This window comes from Protobothrops mucrosquamatus, unplaced genomic scaffold (assembly GCF_001527695.2).
Source record: "Protobothrops mucrosquamatus isolate PMUCROS unplaced genomic scaffold, P.Mucros_1.0 scaffold5, whole genome shotgun sequence".
NCBI lineage: Eukaryota > Metazoa > Chordata > Lepidosauria > Squamata > Viperidae > Protobothrops > Protobothrops mucrosquamatus.
Window position 1 is genome coordinate 2691846 of NW_015386392.1, and position 15596 is coordinate 2707441.

Genomic DNA, 15596 nt, shown 5'->3' on the forward strand with positions numbered 1-15596 from the left:
AGCAAGCGGACCTGGCCTAGGGAGGATTTTATACTGGGTTCATTTTAAGGAATTCGAAATAACACAACTTTAAAATTTGGTTTAATTCGGTTTTACAGGGGGGGATTGTATATATGCCTTTGTTTTAAATATGTTGTGAGCCGCCCTGAGTCCCGTTGGGAGAAGGGCGGGATATAAATTAAATTAAATAAATAAATAATAAATAAATAAATAATTTCTCATTCAAAAATTACTCTTGCTGCATGTCCTGTAGAGAAATATGCTTGATGCCCTCAATTCATCCTAGATGACAAATTTTGGGGTAATGGTGCTCCAGGCTTTTTTCAAAGCCTTGGAAACTCAACCAGACGGGCAGGTTTCCAAACTTTTAGTCCCACCAATTCAGCTACTCTTCAATATGCAAAAAAAACCAAATCAAGCTCTGTCTTAGATCTCAAATTTTAATTTTTGACTGTCCTCAGATTTTCTTTCAGAAAACTTGGAAGGCACATGTTGTGTGGAATTTTTCTCTCCTAAATACTGTACAAGAAGCAAAATACACTCTACCTGGGAAATCTTAGAAGGTGGATTTTTTTTAACTTCCACAATCTTTCCATTTTTTTTATTGTTTTTGTGTAGCGCACCAACCACTTGCATTTCTTGTTTTGATCCTCAGGGATTAAATTCTATGTTGCGCTAGTACTGAGACTTATTTTTGAGGTCTTAAATTTGTCTGTTTTATTTAAATTATTTATATCTGCTTATATATGCTCATCTCATAACAGTAATTCTGGGTGGCGAACAAGATTAAAATAACATTAAACATCTAAACCACGATAGGCATCTAACTATCTAAACCACTTTCCATCAGATTGGCCTCTTTTTGATATTGCTAAATGGATGAGAAACTATTACAAGTTACAGACAATCTCTGACTAGATTATATATCCCTCATCAGCAGAGCTACAGCTGTTTTGGAAATATGATTCATCATCTTTGAAGGTCAGGACACAGAGATTGAAAAGACCCAACATGCTTAAAGAGAAGGAGGATGAAATGACTACTGATTAGTCAGAATAACAGTTAAGATGTTGCATTAGGACCAAGGAGACACAGATTTAAATCCATCTCTAGACAAGGAAGTTTATTGGATTGGCTGAGGGTAGGTACTGTGTAAGCCCAAAATATTTCAGAGGTTTGCTGCTAAGAAGAAAATTGAAGTAGGGTGAGGTGTGTGTGTGTGTGCTTTCCGGTCCTGGAAGACAAGTGAAGTACAAACCTAGAATACTGTCCTCCAGATATGTGGACTTCAGCAAAGTTTATGGACATCCATGTTGGGAAATGATAATCTACCACAATATTGTGTGTGTGTATATATATATATTTATACTGGAATATACTGTGTTCCCTAGGTATATTTATGTATATGTGTATGTATGTGTACACACATACACACATATATAGAAACATACATACATGCATGCATACATAAATAAATAAATACATGTTTACAGTGAATCATATATTATGGAAAGAGGACTTAACAAAACCTAGGGAATCAGGTTTTCTTGTTCATGTGGATGGTAGTCTGGAGAAAAGAAAGAGAGAATAAGAAAAAGCTAAAGCTGAAGGTGGTGGTAGCAAAGAGAGGCAAGATCCCTTTGATTTTTGCTTTATTTTTGGCTCCTGACTTGATTTAATATTTTCCATTGGTAGATTGCCTTTTATAGAAAAAAAATTGCACATTGTGGCCTTACGTTTTCCAAATCTCACTTTACCTTCTTGATCCCAGTGTCTCTGTAACTTTTGTTATATCCCTTGGGAACAGTAGTTGTTGAGGAATTGGGAACAGTAGTTGTTGAGGACTGAATTCTTGCACAGACAAATAATATTGTTTAAAAAGTGCAACATACAATAATTAAAAGGTGGTAGATTTTGTACATAAATAATAAAGCCTTGCACTTGGAAGCTGAAATAGAATCAAGTGATATTTGATTTTTAATTTTGTTAATTGTGACCCTAGAAAGTGTGCAGAGTAGAGCAACAAATATAATAAAGAGTCTACAAGCTAAATTGTATAACAAATGGTTGAAGGAAGTAGATATGTCTAGCCCAGGGGTAGGCAACCTTGGCTCTTTTATGTCTCGTGGACTTCAACTCCCAGAATTCCTGAGCCAGCCATGCTGAGGGGAAAGGGAGAATTTCCAAGCTGAGCCATGCTGGCTCAGGAATTCTGGAGTTGAAATCCACGAGTCATAAAAGAGCCAAGGTTGCCTACCCTTGGATTAGTCTAATGAAGGGAAGTATTGGGCAGGAGGTGGGGACATGATAACTGTCTTCCAACATTTGAGGTGATTCTCCAAAGCACCAGACAAGCACCAGGACAAGAAGTAATGGGTGGAAGCTTGTTAAGGAGAGAGCCAACCTAGAAGGAAGGAGAAATTATCAGATAGTGAGAACAATGATCAATAGAACTGTTTGGCTCCCAGAGTTTTCAAAAATAGACTGAACAACCTTTTGACAGGGATAGTATAAGGTCTCCTGCCTTGAGCAGGAGATTGGACTAAAAAAACTACAAGGTCCCTTCCAGCCCTATATTCTATATTCTGCAATTCCATGAATTCCCAATATTTCAACTCAACACTTTTTTTCCCTTTGTAGACGGACGACAGCTACAATTCAGGGAGCCCCTCGAAAGGAATCTTCTCAAAGGGGTTCCAGAACCGACCTTCCAGTCCATCTTCTGCTCCCGTCAAGTCTAAACATAGTCCAGGCTCACCCAAAACAGTGTTCCCCTTCCCGTACCAGGAATCACCTCCTCGCTCCCCTCGACGCATGAGCTTTAGTGGCATTTTCAGGTCGTCTTCAAAAGACTCTTCCTCCTCTGGCTCTAACCCTTCCACCTCCCCCGGAGGAATCAAGTTCTTCTCCAGATCAAGAAAAAGTAAGGCATCAGTCATGTTTATTCACAAGAGCTTTGTTCGGGTTCCTTCACCTGCAGTATGACAATAAGGTAGATATTGGAGGAGACGTGCAATAGCTTGTATTCTGAATTTGAGCCTCTTGATTTAGTGGGTGGGATCCTGCTCTTGTCATCAGTAGAAATGTACATTTTGTGCCTGTGTTCAACTGAAATGGTCGAGATGGACCAGTATCACTCTGCTGCGATTGGGGACAACCTATGCAAGAAACTGTGCTGACTCCTGCAAACAATCTTGGAACTTTGCTCCTCAATTTCTATTCCTTCCTTCCTTCCTCCCTCCCTCCTTCTCCTCCTTTCTGTACAAAGGCACACAGGATCATAAATTAAATTGTGGTTCAGTAGATTTATTGCTCAAGCCTTTTCACACGGATCTAGTCAACTAAAGTTCAGTACTAAATAAGGGTCAGTGGAATTAAAGTGGGGTTGGCCTTGGATCTTTGTGGGGACATAACGATTCTAAGCTGATGACACATTTAACTCCACCCCCCCAACTCTGCCTGTTCTTCTGCTACATCTTGCTTTTTTATCAACAAGTACATACAACAGCTTGGCTGATATTGAATTTGGGAGCTTTCTGGCCTTTGGAATCCTTGACTAGTGTCCAGTGGTCTGACTTTAATGGTTGTGGTATGAATTAAGCAATGTTTCCCCAAAGTTTATAACGACTACTAATTATAAGGGCTGCATGCTACTTCTGGGTCAGACTTAGCATATCTTGCCTTTAGGTAGCAGTGCAGTTAGTTCTCAGCTTATGACCATCATGAAGACCAGAATTTCTAAGCTAAGCAAAGCGGTTGTTAAGTGAGTCACGTCCAATTTTACATTTTTTGCCACAGTTAAGCAAATTGGAGCAGTCCTTAAGTGAATTGCATTGTAGTTAAGCGAATCTGCCTTCCCCCATTGACCTGGCTTGTCAGAAGCCAGCTGTCAACACTGCTAACATTGGATGTTCTTGCTTTGACAACAGATGGAAATGCAGCCATTTTCTCTATTGCTTTTAGAATTAGTTGCTGCTGGGAGGGGGAATAGGGATGAGAGTCCAGCTAGTCATAACAATAATAACTCAGCTATAGGAACCCAAGGTCATTGGGCCCAGAGTTGATAGAGTTTTGGTGGGCTGGAGAGCTGGGAAGAAAGCCCGAGCTTCAAGCTAATTGGGGAATGTGATTTATGACTGTTTATTGGAGAAGGGAATTGCGCTTTGTTACTTTGTATCCAGGGGAGGGGAATTTAGTTTCTGGTTTTGACTATATAGTGCTGATACTTTGTTTCTTGAATAAAAGATTCTTTAAGATAAACAATGCCTCAAAGTTCTTTTGAAGAAGTTCATTGTCGGAACCATGACACCAGCTTGCAAATACGGGTTAGATGACCCTAGAGTTGCAGCCTGAATTTTGATCATGTGAGATTGCCGCAATGGATGTAAGTGTGGGGACCATTCATAAGTCAATTTTTTCAGTGTCACTGTAACTTCGAATGGTTGCTAAATTAATGGTTATAAGTCAAGGACTACCAGTATTTAGGGAACCATGCATCTGCTGTAGGACACATTGTCTTCAGCGGCCCAGTGCTGACTCCAAAACCGCACTGATGTGAGTGTCAAAGAACCCAGCATTGGCTAGTATGCATATCAAAGGGGATTTTTTTCCTGTTGTTTGTGTTCTTCCTTATAAACACTTGCTGCCTTCTCTGCCCTCCAACTTTGAGTTTGATATTGATTCAGATGACATTTCCAAGCTAAAAGCATTTGGAATCTACTGTTGATAAGAGCCAAACAGAGGAACAGATGATGGATTTACCGTACCTTATGCAAGGCTTGCAAATCAAATGAGCTGTAGTGTAACATGTTAGCAGAAAAGAGCGGTGGTTCTCAAAATGCCTTGTGTGTTATTTCTACACTTCTGGCTATTCTGGGTTACACCTCCAAAAAAATCCCAGGATAAATTTTTGCTGGGTTAGGTTGGCCTTTAATCTGATGCATGTTGGCTTCCTTTCCTGGTTATCCAAAGAGAAAGGTTGCTGGATTAGGGAAGACTTTAATCTTTAAATACGAGCTTCTAATCTTGGTTTGCTTTAGACCCCAGAGAATTAGCATCAGTTAGAACTGACCAGCTTTTCTGAATCTGATTCCTTAAAAATGTGTTTGTTTATTTGAAGAAAGTCAAAGGGCCAGCCACGTTATACAACTATGGGTGGCTACAATACCCTAGTCACCTAGTGCATATCCAGAGGGATACAAATTGGGAGAATCTTAAGCAGTTTAAAGAATTGTTTATATGACTTAATCAGAAGACTATTTTACATGTTCAGGTAGACCTGGAATGGAAGGAAGCTCCCAAAAAAGAGAATAATTCTCATCAGAACCAGAAAGCTTGAATGATCCTAGAAAACAGTTCCCATCAGTGTATCTTTATATTGTTTATTTATAGAGTTTCTGATTAGTCACCATGCCAGCTACAAGGCACTTAAGGAGACAAATCTGAGAATTGTAATAAGAGCAGAATAAATTCTGGAATATGAATTTATTTGGATTGTACTTGGCTCCATTATAGTAACAGCAGTTGGGCGTGGAGGATCATAGCAACCCAAGATTGAGAGAGAGAGAGACCATCCTCTTTCCTGCCTGAGCAGGGGGTTGGACTAGATGACCTCCAAGGTCCCTTCCAACTTTATTATTATTATTATTGTTGTTGTTGTTGTTGTTGATCATCGCACAGTCACCCAGATGTTCAGACTGGATTTGGCATTTTTGTCTACCTATTGAGTCCTTACCAAGGACCTGGGATAGGCAGATGTGGATGTTTGATGGTATTACAGATATCGTCGCAGGATGGAAGCAGTTCCTAGTAAGGCCGCCTTTTGCAATTGACTAATGGAGAATTTGGCAATGCCAATGGTGTTCAAGTGGTGCTCCAGTTGTTTTGGGATTGCACCCAAGGCGCCTATTACTATTGGTACTACCCTTGCTTGCCTTTGCCACAGTCTTTGTATTTCTATTTGTAGGTCTTTGTATTTTGTTATTTTCTCCAGTTCAAAGACCTACAAATAGAAATAGAAAGACTGTGGCAAAGGCAAGCAAGGGTAGTACCAATAGTAATAGGCGCCTTGGGTGCAATCCCAAAACAACTGGAGCACCGTTATTATTATTATTATTATTATTATTATTACTATTATTAGGATTAGGATTAGGATTAGGATTAGTAGTAGTACTAGTATCATTATCATCATTATCATCATCATCATCATCATCATCTCTTGGGGCTATCATTACAACTTTGCACTGCACTGATGATGTTAGGTAATAATAATAATAATAATAATAGTAATAATAGTAATAATAGTAATAATAGTAATAATAGTAATAATAGTAATAATAATAAAGTTGGAAGGGACCTTGGGGGTCATCTAATCCAACCCCCTGCTCAGGCAGGAAACCCTATACCATTTCAGACAAATGGCTGTCCAGTCTCTTCTTAAAAACTTCCAGTGTTGGAGCATTCACTGCTTCTGGAGGCAGGTTGTTCCACTGGTTAATTGTTCTCACTGTCAGGAAGTTTCTCCTTAATTCTAGATTGCTTCTCTCCTTGATTAGTTTCCATCCATTGCTTCTTGTCCTGCCTTCAGGCGCCTTGGAAAATAGCTTGACTTCCTCTTCTTTGTGGCAGCCCCTGAGATATTGGAACACTGCTATCTTGTCCCCCCTCGTCCTTCTTTTCATTAAACTACACATACCCAATTCCAGCAGCCGTTCCTTATATGCTTTACCCTCCAATCCACTAATCATCTTTGTTGCTCTTCTCTGTACTCTTTCTAGAGTCTCAACATCTTTTTTACATCGTGGTGACCAAAACTGGATGCAGTATTCCAAGTGTGGCCTTACCAAAGCATTGTAAAGTGGTATTAATACTTCACGTGATCTTGATTCTATCCCTCTGTTAATGCAGCCCAGCACTGTGTTGGCCTTTTTGGCAGCTGCAGCACACTGCTGGCTCATATTTAAGTGATTGTCCACTAGGACTCCGAGATCCCTCTCACAGTTACTACTATTGTCGTTCCATGGGGGATATGATATGGACATGTAAAGGTTTTTCTTGCCTAAATGTAGAACCTTACTTTTTTCACCATTGAATTTCATTTTGTTAGATAGCGCCCAGTGTTCAAGTCTGTCCAGATCCTCCTGTATCCTAAGCCTGTCTTCTGGAGTGTTGGCTATTCCTGCCAGCTTGGTGTTGTCTGCAAATTTGATGATTTCCCCATCTATCCCCTCATCCAAATCGTTGATGAAGATGTTGAAGAGCCCTGGGCCCAGAACAGAGCCCTGGGGCACCCCACTATACACTTCCCTCCATATAGATGCGGTTCCATTGAGGACCACACACTGAGTACGGCCGGTCAGCCAGCTACGGATCCCTCTGGTGGTAGCTTGGTAATGAAATGTCTGCAAGAAAATAACCGATCATCCTGCTCTTTCTTTGGTATTTCAGTTAATATGGTATATGATAGAGATACTCCTGTATGGAGGAAGATTAACATTGAAAGATGACATACTTGGATCAATTTCAGGTTGGGCTTGCCAAGTTAGGGTTTAAAATCTTGCAAAGCCACTAATTCCTAGTGGTGACTTCCAGCTTCCAACTAGCATAGTAATATAACCACATTTCATAGACTATAGTAAACAAGATGGCTAAGAGTTGTGGCTATACTTCTTCCATATCTTCCGAACAAAAGTTTAATATGGTTTGCTGTTCAGATTTACACCTTAAGAGGGTGCTGTTTCTTGCACGTTCCTGTTTTCTGTTGATCAGATTCAGGCTTTTAAACTACTATGCTTATAGCAGACTTAATCTAGAGGACATTCAGAACTCAGTTTCTTTGGCATTTGATGCAGAAGTCAGAGGTCCTAGATGCTTTCTGAGCTTGGTTTTTTTCTTGCAAATGTTTCATTACCCAAACTAGATAACTTTATCAGTGCTAGTCCTAAGCACTGCAGACGTTTCATTACCCAAACTAGGTAAACACCATCTAGTGCTAATCCTAAGCTCAGAGAGCACCAAGGATCCCTCATTTCATCCCTGAGCTACCAATATTATCCCAAAGGTGCTTTTTCAAAAGGCAACTGGACTTTGTTTCACCTTAGGAAAAACAAAGTCCAGTTGCCTTTTGAAAAAGCAGCTTTGAGACAACCATGACCTGGATGACTGAGAATCTCCATGGACATACAAATAGTATCCTTTATTGATTCAAGTTGATGCTTAAATCCCTAATCAAGAATCTTTGTAAACATGAACATTAATCTCTAATAGGAGCACAAAACCATATTCCACTAAGCAGAATTAATATGTAATGTACAGGTATAGTATAGGGGTACCTTGCTCAATAGTAGTAACTGTGAGAGGGACCTCGGAGCCAAAAAAGTCAACACAGTGCTGGGCTGCATTAACAGAGGGATAGAATCAAGATCACGTGAAGTATTAATACCACTTTACAATGCCTTGATAAGGCCACACGTGGAATACTGCATCCAGTTTTGGTCACCACGATGCAAAAAAGATGTTGAGACTCTAGAAAGAGTACAGAGAAGAGCAATAAAGATGATTAGAGGTCTGGAGGCTAAAGCATATAAGGAACGGTTGCTGGAATTGAGTATGTCTAGTTTAACGAAGAGAAGGACAAGGGGTGACATGATAGCAGTCTTCCAATATCTCAGGGGCTGCCCCAAAGAAGAGGGAGTCAAGCTATTTTCCAAGGCGCCGGAAGGCAGAACAAGAAGCAACGGATGGAAACTAATCAAGGAGAGAAGCAACCTAGAACTAAGGAGAAACTTCCTGACAGTTAGAACAATTAATCAGTGGAACAACCTGCCTCCAAAAGCGGTGAATGCTCCAATACTGGAAGTTTTTAAGAAGAGACTGGACTGCCATTTGTCCGAAATGGTATAGGGTTTCCTGCCTGAGCAGGGGGTTGGACTAGATGACCCCCAAGGTCCCTTCCAACTTTATTATTATTATTATTATTATTATTATTATTATTATTATTATTATTATTATTATTATTATTATTATTATTATTATTATTATTATTATTATTATTATTATTATTATTATTATTATGGGGAAAGATTGAAGATTAGTTTATTTCTACGTTTGTTTACTACCCAGATGCTCATGGATAAATAGGAGAAATCTCTACCCACAGTTGGCTTTTGGAAACAGTGAAACCACGATGTTGTATTTGAAACCACGATGTTGTATTTGCTTTCAACAATTTGTTTCATCAATTTAAGACAGCTTTTCCCAGCACCTTGCGGACATTCTGGGGCTGTAAAAAATCCAGAATACGTAACCAACAAGATTGATTTAAAATATATTTTTCATTTTTAAAAAAGAAAAATCCTGTCATTGGGTTAGATGGTCATTGTATGTGAATATTTGCAAAGATCAAAAGATTGCAAAATTCAGCTTATTATCAAAACATTTTTTAAAAGCTCTGGATTTCTTCCAACAAAATCCAGTTCTTTCCCATTTAATAAAATTAACGTTTTCCACTTTATTTGGCTAAGATAAAATGACATAGTAGGTTTCTCTTCCCTAGGGACCAAGGAAACAAAAGTATGATTTTAAACATGTTTAGATTAATTTTGGAGTTTTTCTAGGCTCGTTCAGGCATTTCATATAATAATATTTGATTATTAAGTATTAAAAATACTATTATTTAAAGAGCAAAATAGCACTGAGAGAGGGAGATGGAGACCAAATTTTATTCCTGATGAAATCTGTAGGCAGAGAGATGGCCTAGAGCCTCTGAGTTAATTCACTTTTAAAAATATTGATAACTTTTTTAACACAGTTGTAATACGTGTTACTGCATTATTGAATGAAATATGATGGCAACAGCATGAACCTATCCAACAGCAAAAAGAAACAAGGTAGTTGAAAGGGGAGAATTGAAACTTAAATAGTACTTTCAAATTTGATTTTAATCCCTTCAGATATTTCAATTTCTTTAAAATGTAAGCCTGACAGTTTCTTATAATGCTAGCAATGGCAATGATAGTTAATAAAATTCAAAGATAAATACCAAATCATGCTGAAATACAATAGCTTGTGATCAGGTATAGAATTATGTGTTAGAATATCCAGGGTAAGACCATGGAAAAGACTGGAAAATTGTCCAAGAAAGATTGGACAATAGTGATCATTTTCTGTTACGATGGTAAAGAAAACTTGTCAGAGAAGGTGGGACATATACCAGATAGTCTTCAAAAATACAGTTAGTCCTCGACTTACAACACTTCATTTAGTGACCATTTGAAATTATAATAGCACTGAAAAATGTGACAGTTGCAGTGTCCCAGAGTCATGTGATAATATTTTGGAAAGAGGAGAGGAGAAGAGAGAAGAGAAGAGAAGAGAGAGAAGAGAAGAGAAGAGAACTGTGGGGAGGGAGGGAATGATGGATGGATGATTTGATATTTAAGCTACCTTTAAGAATTTCAGTATTGCTTTTCCATTGGGGATCCAATGCCCCATGATCATGATACTGTCTTTTTTAAGGCTTACAAGATTCTGTTATATAACAGTTTGGTTTAGTAGTTATTCCACCAGGCTGGAAACCAGGAGACTGTGAGTTCTAGTTTGGCCTTAGGCACGAAAGCTAGCTGGATGGTTCAGGGACAGTCACTCTCTCTCAAGTCTCTCTGTCACTCTGTCTTTCAGCTCAACCGACCTAATAAGGTTATAGTGGGGAAAATAGGAGGAAGGATTATTTGGTATGTTTATCATGTGTCCATGTATGTGCATGTGTGTTGAGATTTCCCCTCTCTCCCCATCTCTTTCTCTCTTTCTCTCTAAATCTATCTAGGTTGAGAGAGCTAGAGTAGAGTTGATTTTAAAATAACCCATTGCGTGAAAGCTTTCTCAAGAAATACTTGAAGGAAATACAACAAATACAATTGAAAAATAATGTTACCCTCTTTGTGGCTTACCAGCCACAAAGATTTAATGAGTTTTGTGGTAAATTGAGTAATATTATGGAGATAAAAGGGGAAAAAATGTAGGAAGCATTTGCTTATTGGCTAAGTTGAGGGAAAGGTCGTCCTTGTTTAGTGATTGCTTCGTTTAGTGACCATTTTCTGTTATGACAGTAAAGAAAAAGTAACTTTGTAGATTTACAACAGTCTGTAGTCTGTAAAGGAAAGAAAAACTCAAGATCATATGCACAAGCCCAGTTTCACTTAGCAACTGCTTATCTTAATGACCAAGTCACTTGTCCCAATTGTGGGTGTTAAAACAAGGACTACCTATACTGTGCTATGTTATATGTGATTTTACCTGTGGTTTGTTGAATAAGCTGCAGTGACTGGTTTCACCCATCGCAAAAAGCCAAAATTAAAGTATCCTTGGGCCGGCTTCGTGGGTCTTAACAGGCCCTAAGTGATTCACTTAACAATTGTGGCAAGAAAGGTCGCAAAATGGGGCAAAATTCACTTAACAACTGTCTCACTTAGCAACGGAAATTTTGGTTTAATTGTGCTCATAAGATGAGGACCACCTATAAAGTATAAGGAGAAGTGACCTTAATTTTACATTTTTTGCAAATATCTTCAATATCTGGCAAATAATTTTGATTTTTGTATATCCCTGAGAGGATCTTAAGACCACCCTTTAAGAAACATGGGTCTAGAGCAGAGGTCTTCAAACTTGGCCCTTTTATGACTTGTCGACTTCAACTCCCAGAATTCCTCAGCCAGGTTTGAAGACCCCTGGTCTAGAGGATCTAAAAACCTACTATTAGTAGCCAGTCTTGTAGTAATAGTAGCAATAATATCTCTAAGACTTAGAAAGGAAGAACACTTAATATTTAGATCGGGTCCTGTTCTATTAGGCTAAACTGTGACGTGGTGGTGGTGGTGATGATGATGATGATGATGATGCCGCCCATGAGGTCACTGGGAATTAAACCTGACTGAAAAGACATCCATCTTGCAAGTGATTCAGAAACAAGAAAAGAAGAAAACAGGATTCAAACTGAATCCTACTGATTTTTCCATGTGGACTTTTTCCTATAATCTCCCTAAGATTTGTTTTGGCCAGAACAGATTAATTTTAAATCACTGAAGGAGCATTGTTCTAAGGTTGAAAAAATAATCTACTTGAAATCTGCTTGCAGTTGTATATTTTTTTTTCCTTTCAAACTGAAGCACCTATCAATCTTTCTCAAGAGACAAAGACTTGCAAATATTTCCAGTGTGCCCCCACCCTCAATTAAATTTTCCTCATCTTCTTCTTTAGTTACTCCTTACTGCCCAATTTCCCTCCCATCTCCTGGCTAGTTTTACATTCATCACTACCTGAAATTGGATCTGGATCTGATTCCAGGAGACGTCATCTCACCTCTGACTGAAAAATTAGTTTTCCAGAAGGTATAGCTAGATAAATGAGACATGACCTCAGGGACATCTGATAGGTTTCCTCATGTTTGTTTATCAGTTTTTATGCATTTGGCATCAACTCAGAGTAAAACAATATAACGGAAATTATAAAAAGGAATAGAGAGCAAGATGGTGCATCCAGCCAATACTGCCAAAACATATAGACCAGGGGTGTCAAACTCAATTTCATTGAGGGCCACATCAGCATTGCGGTTGTCCTCGGGGGGGCGGGGGTGTGTGGCCAGGGTGTGTGGGTGTGTGGCCATGGATGGAGTGGGTGTGGCCTACTGGTTGGGCATGGCCAGCTCTACATCATTCGCGTCAAGGGTGCCTGTGGGGGCCTGGGCAGGAGTGGGACAGATCTGAGGGTCTCTGGCAGAAGGGGGTGGGACCGGGGCAAGTGCCAAGGCATGGTCCATTTCTTCATTCCTCACAAAGGGTGACACCTCTCCAGCATGCACCCAGGAGGTGGGGCAGACGTGGCAGGGGCTGGTTCCTCACTGTTTCTAGATGGCCTTGTGGAGCTAAGACTGAATGCGTTTCAGCATAGATGGCCACCACAAAATTGTACATTGGCTCCCGGCCGGCCAAGGCAAAGGCAGCGGGGGCTGTTCCCTCGCTGTTTATTATTATTATTATTACTTCGCGGGCCGCATCCAGCCCCTGGGCCTTGTGTTTGACATGTCTGATATAGATATATCTAACAAGAAGCCCAATCACTGTATAGATAGTCATCGACTTACCCCATTTGTTTAGTGACCATTCAAAGATACAACACCACTGAAAACAGAGACTTATGACCATTTTTTACACTTATGACTATTTTCCTCATGATCACATGATCAAAATCCAGATGCTTGGCAACTGGCATATATTTATGATGGTTGCACTGTACCAGGGCCATATGTTCATCTTTTGTGACCTTCTGACAAGCAAAGTCAACGGGAAAGCCAAATTCACTTAACAACCATGTTACCAACTCAACAATTGTAGTGATTCACTTAACAATTCTGGCAAGAAAGGTTGTAAAATGGCGCAAAACCCAGTTAACAACTGTCTGGCTTAACAATGGAAATTCTGAGCACGAATGTGGCCGTATGTTGGGGACTACATATAATCAAGACGCAGGAGGACAGCTAGGTCTTTAAGGCTCTCCAGAACCCCATCGGGATGGGAGCCAGCAAATCTCACGTGGGGGGGGGGACTCATTCTACAGGGCCGACATTGCAATAGATACGGTTCTAAGACATGATATTGTTAGTTAAAGAGACCTGGAATGTGCCAACTCTGCCTAGCTGGGCAGACACCATGGAAGTTAGGTGGTTCCCACAAATAACCTGACCTTATGCCATGTAGGCTTTATGGTCACAACCAGCAGCTTGAGTTGCACTCAGAATCCCACAAATAACCAGTGCAGATTGTGAATGCAGAGACACTGCAGGATGTTAAGACCTGGCTCTGTCTTCAGTTTCTGGAGCCGTGGTGGCACAGTGGCTAGAATGCAGTATTGCAGGCTGACTCTGCTCGTTGCCAGGAGTTTGATCATAACTGACTCAAGGTTGACTCAGCCTTCCATCCTTCCAAGGTCAGTAAAATGAGAGCCCGCATTGTTGGGGGCAATAGGCTGACTCTGTAAACTTCTTAGAGAGGACTGTAAAGCACTGTGAAGCAATATATAAGTCTCAAGTGCTATTGCTATGTCTACTCTGCAGCTAGCTAGCTTTGGTGCTTGGTTGGATGTACAGGACTATGTGTTGTTTTGGCCAAGGTCCACCTATACCAGTGGTGGCGAACCTATGGCACGCATGTCAGAGGCGGCACCCAGAGCCCTCTCTGTGGGCACGCATGCTGTCCCCCCAGCCCTGTCACCCCCAGTGGCCCCCTCCTCACCAGCAGCCCCCCCGGAGGAGAGTCACCCCAGGCGCAGCTAAAGACATGGCAGCCAAGGACTCCGCCCTCACGCCCCATCGCGTGTAGATGACGCTGTGGCGTGCGGACAGAGGGCATGGCTGCCATGACTCTGCTGGGTGGCCTGGGTGATCTGCTGTGGTGGGCTGTGGAGGCGGTGGGTGGCCCTGTGGGCAGGAGAGGGGGCGGGGCAGGGGTGAAGCGGTTTTGGGGCACTCAGTCTCTAAAAGGTTCGCCATCATTGATCTATACGATATATAATTTGAAGATTTCAATCTTGGGCAGCTTTCATAGAAAGGGCAGTTCTTAAACAAATGGTCACAAGTCAAGGGCTACCTGCAGTCCCTTTCGTTTTTTCTCCAAATGCTGTGGTTTCATGTCCCAAAGACCAGAGAAGATGCTGGATGCTGGCGTGGACTATCTTCAGCCCTTGTTCCTACTTGTTATTCCATGACTCACTCTCTAAATATTTTCCCCAAGGGACAACACCCATGAGTGACCCAACTGCAGAGTTTTATCTCCTTTGCTATTGCTCTCTTGTCAATTTGAGGAATGAAATCCAAGCATTGCAGAAAGCTCCAACTCTGTGTTTCTCTTACTTAGACCATACAAAGGGCTAAAATAGTTATTTTGACCCAAACGCCAGATGCCTGTTTTATTAGGATGGAATATCTGCCTTTGCCACTTCTCTTCCCCACCATCCTCTTGTTTTCTGTTGCTGTCGTTTGGGGCCAGTTGGAGTACAGATGGAAAAAAATGGAAAATAAATGTTCTTCTTGGCCAGAGTGTCTCAACTTTGGCAGCTTGAAGGTGTATGGACTTCAACTCCCAGAATTCCCCAGCCAAAATGAACCACGTAATAGTTCAGTGTATTCTTTCAGAGTACTGTACAGAAGTTGCATTATGTGTTGATTAAGAATTGGGAATATATAGGGCAGGGGTAGGCAATCTTGGCTCTTTTATGACTCGTGGACTTCAACTCCCAGAATTCCTGAGCCAGCATGGCTCAGCTTGGAAACCTCTCTGTTGTGTTCTTTTGTATTCCCCCCCCTTAATCCCCTATGCGCATCCTGATCACCCATTAAGGGTGATTGCCGTTCTCCATCTGCATACAGTTTCATGCCCGTTGCTGGTTGGCTAACTAGCAACGGGGTCTTACCAGCCAATGGAATTGTGTGATTACAAGCCAGGGGAATCCCATAAAAGAGGGCTCCCCTGGCCCAGATGCCAGTCCGGATTTACTTTATGCCTTGCCAATAAACCGAGAGCTGACTGTCACTCGACTCGTGTCTTACT

At 40.8% G+C, this 15596-nt stretch overlaps 1 protein-coding gene across 2 annotated transcripts in view; it reads left to right on the plus strand.

The window, feature by feature from the left end:
• The window catches only part of PRKAG2 (protein kinase AMP-activated non-catalytic subunit gamma 2), a 236948-nt gene that overhangs the window by 91180 nt on the left and 130172 nt on the right, over positions 1 to 15596 (plus strand). For both annotated transcript variants that reach the window (XM_015832534.1, XM_015832533.1), the window contains exon 3: positions 2641 to 2923. In XM_015832534.1, coding sequence (XP_015688020.1) covers positions 2641 to 2923 — 283 coding nt within the window. The remainder of the gene's footprint in view (positions 1 to 2640; positions 2924 to 15596) is intronic.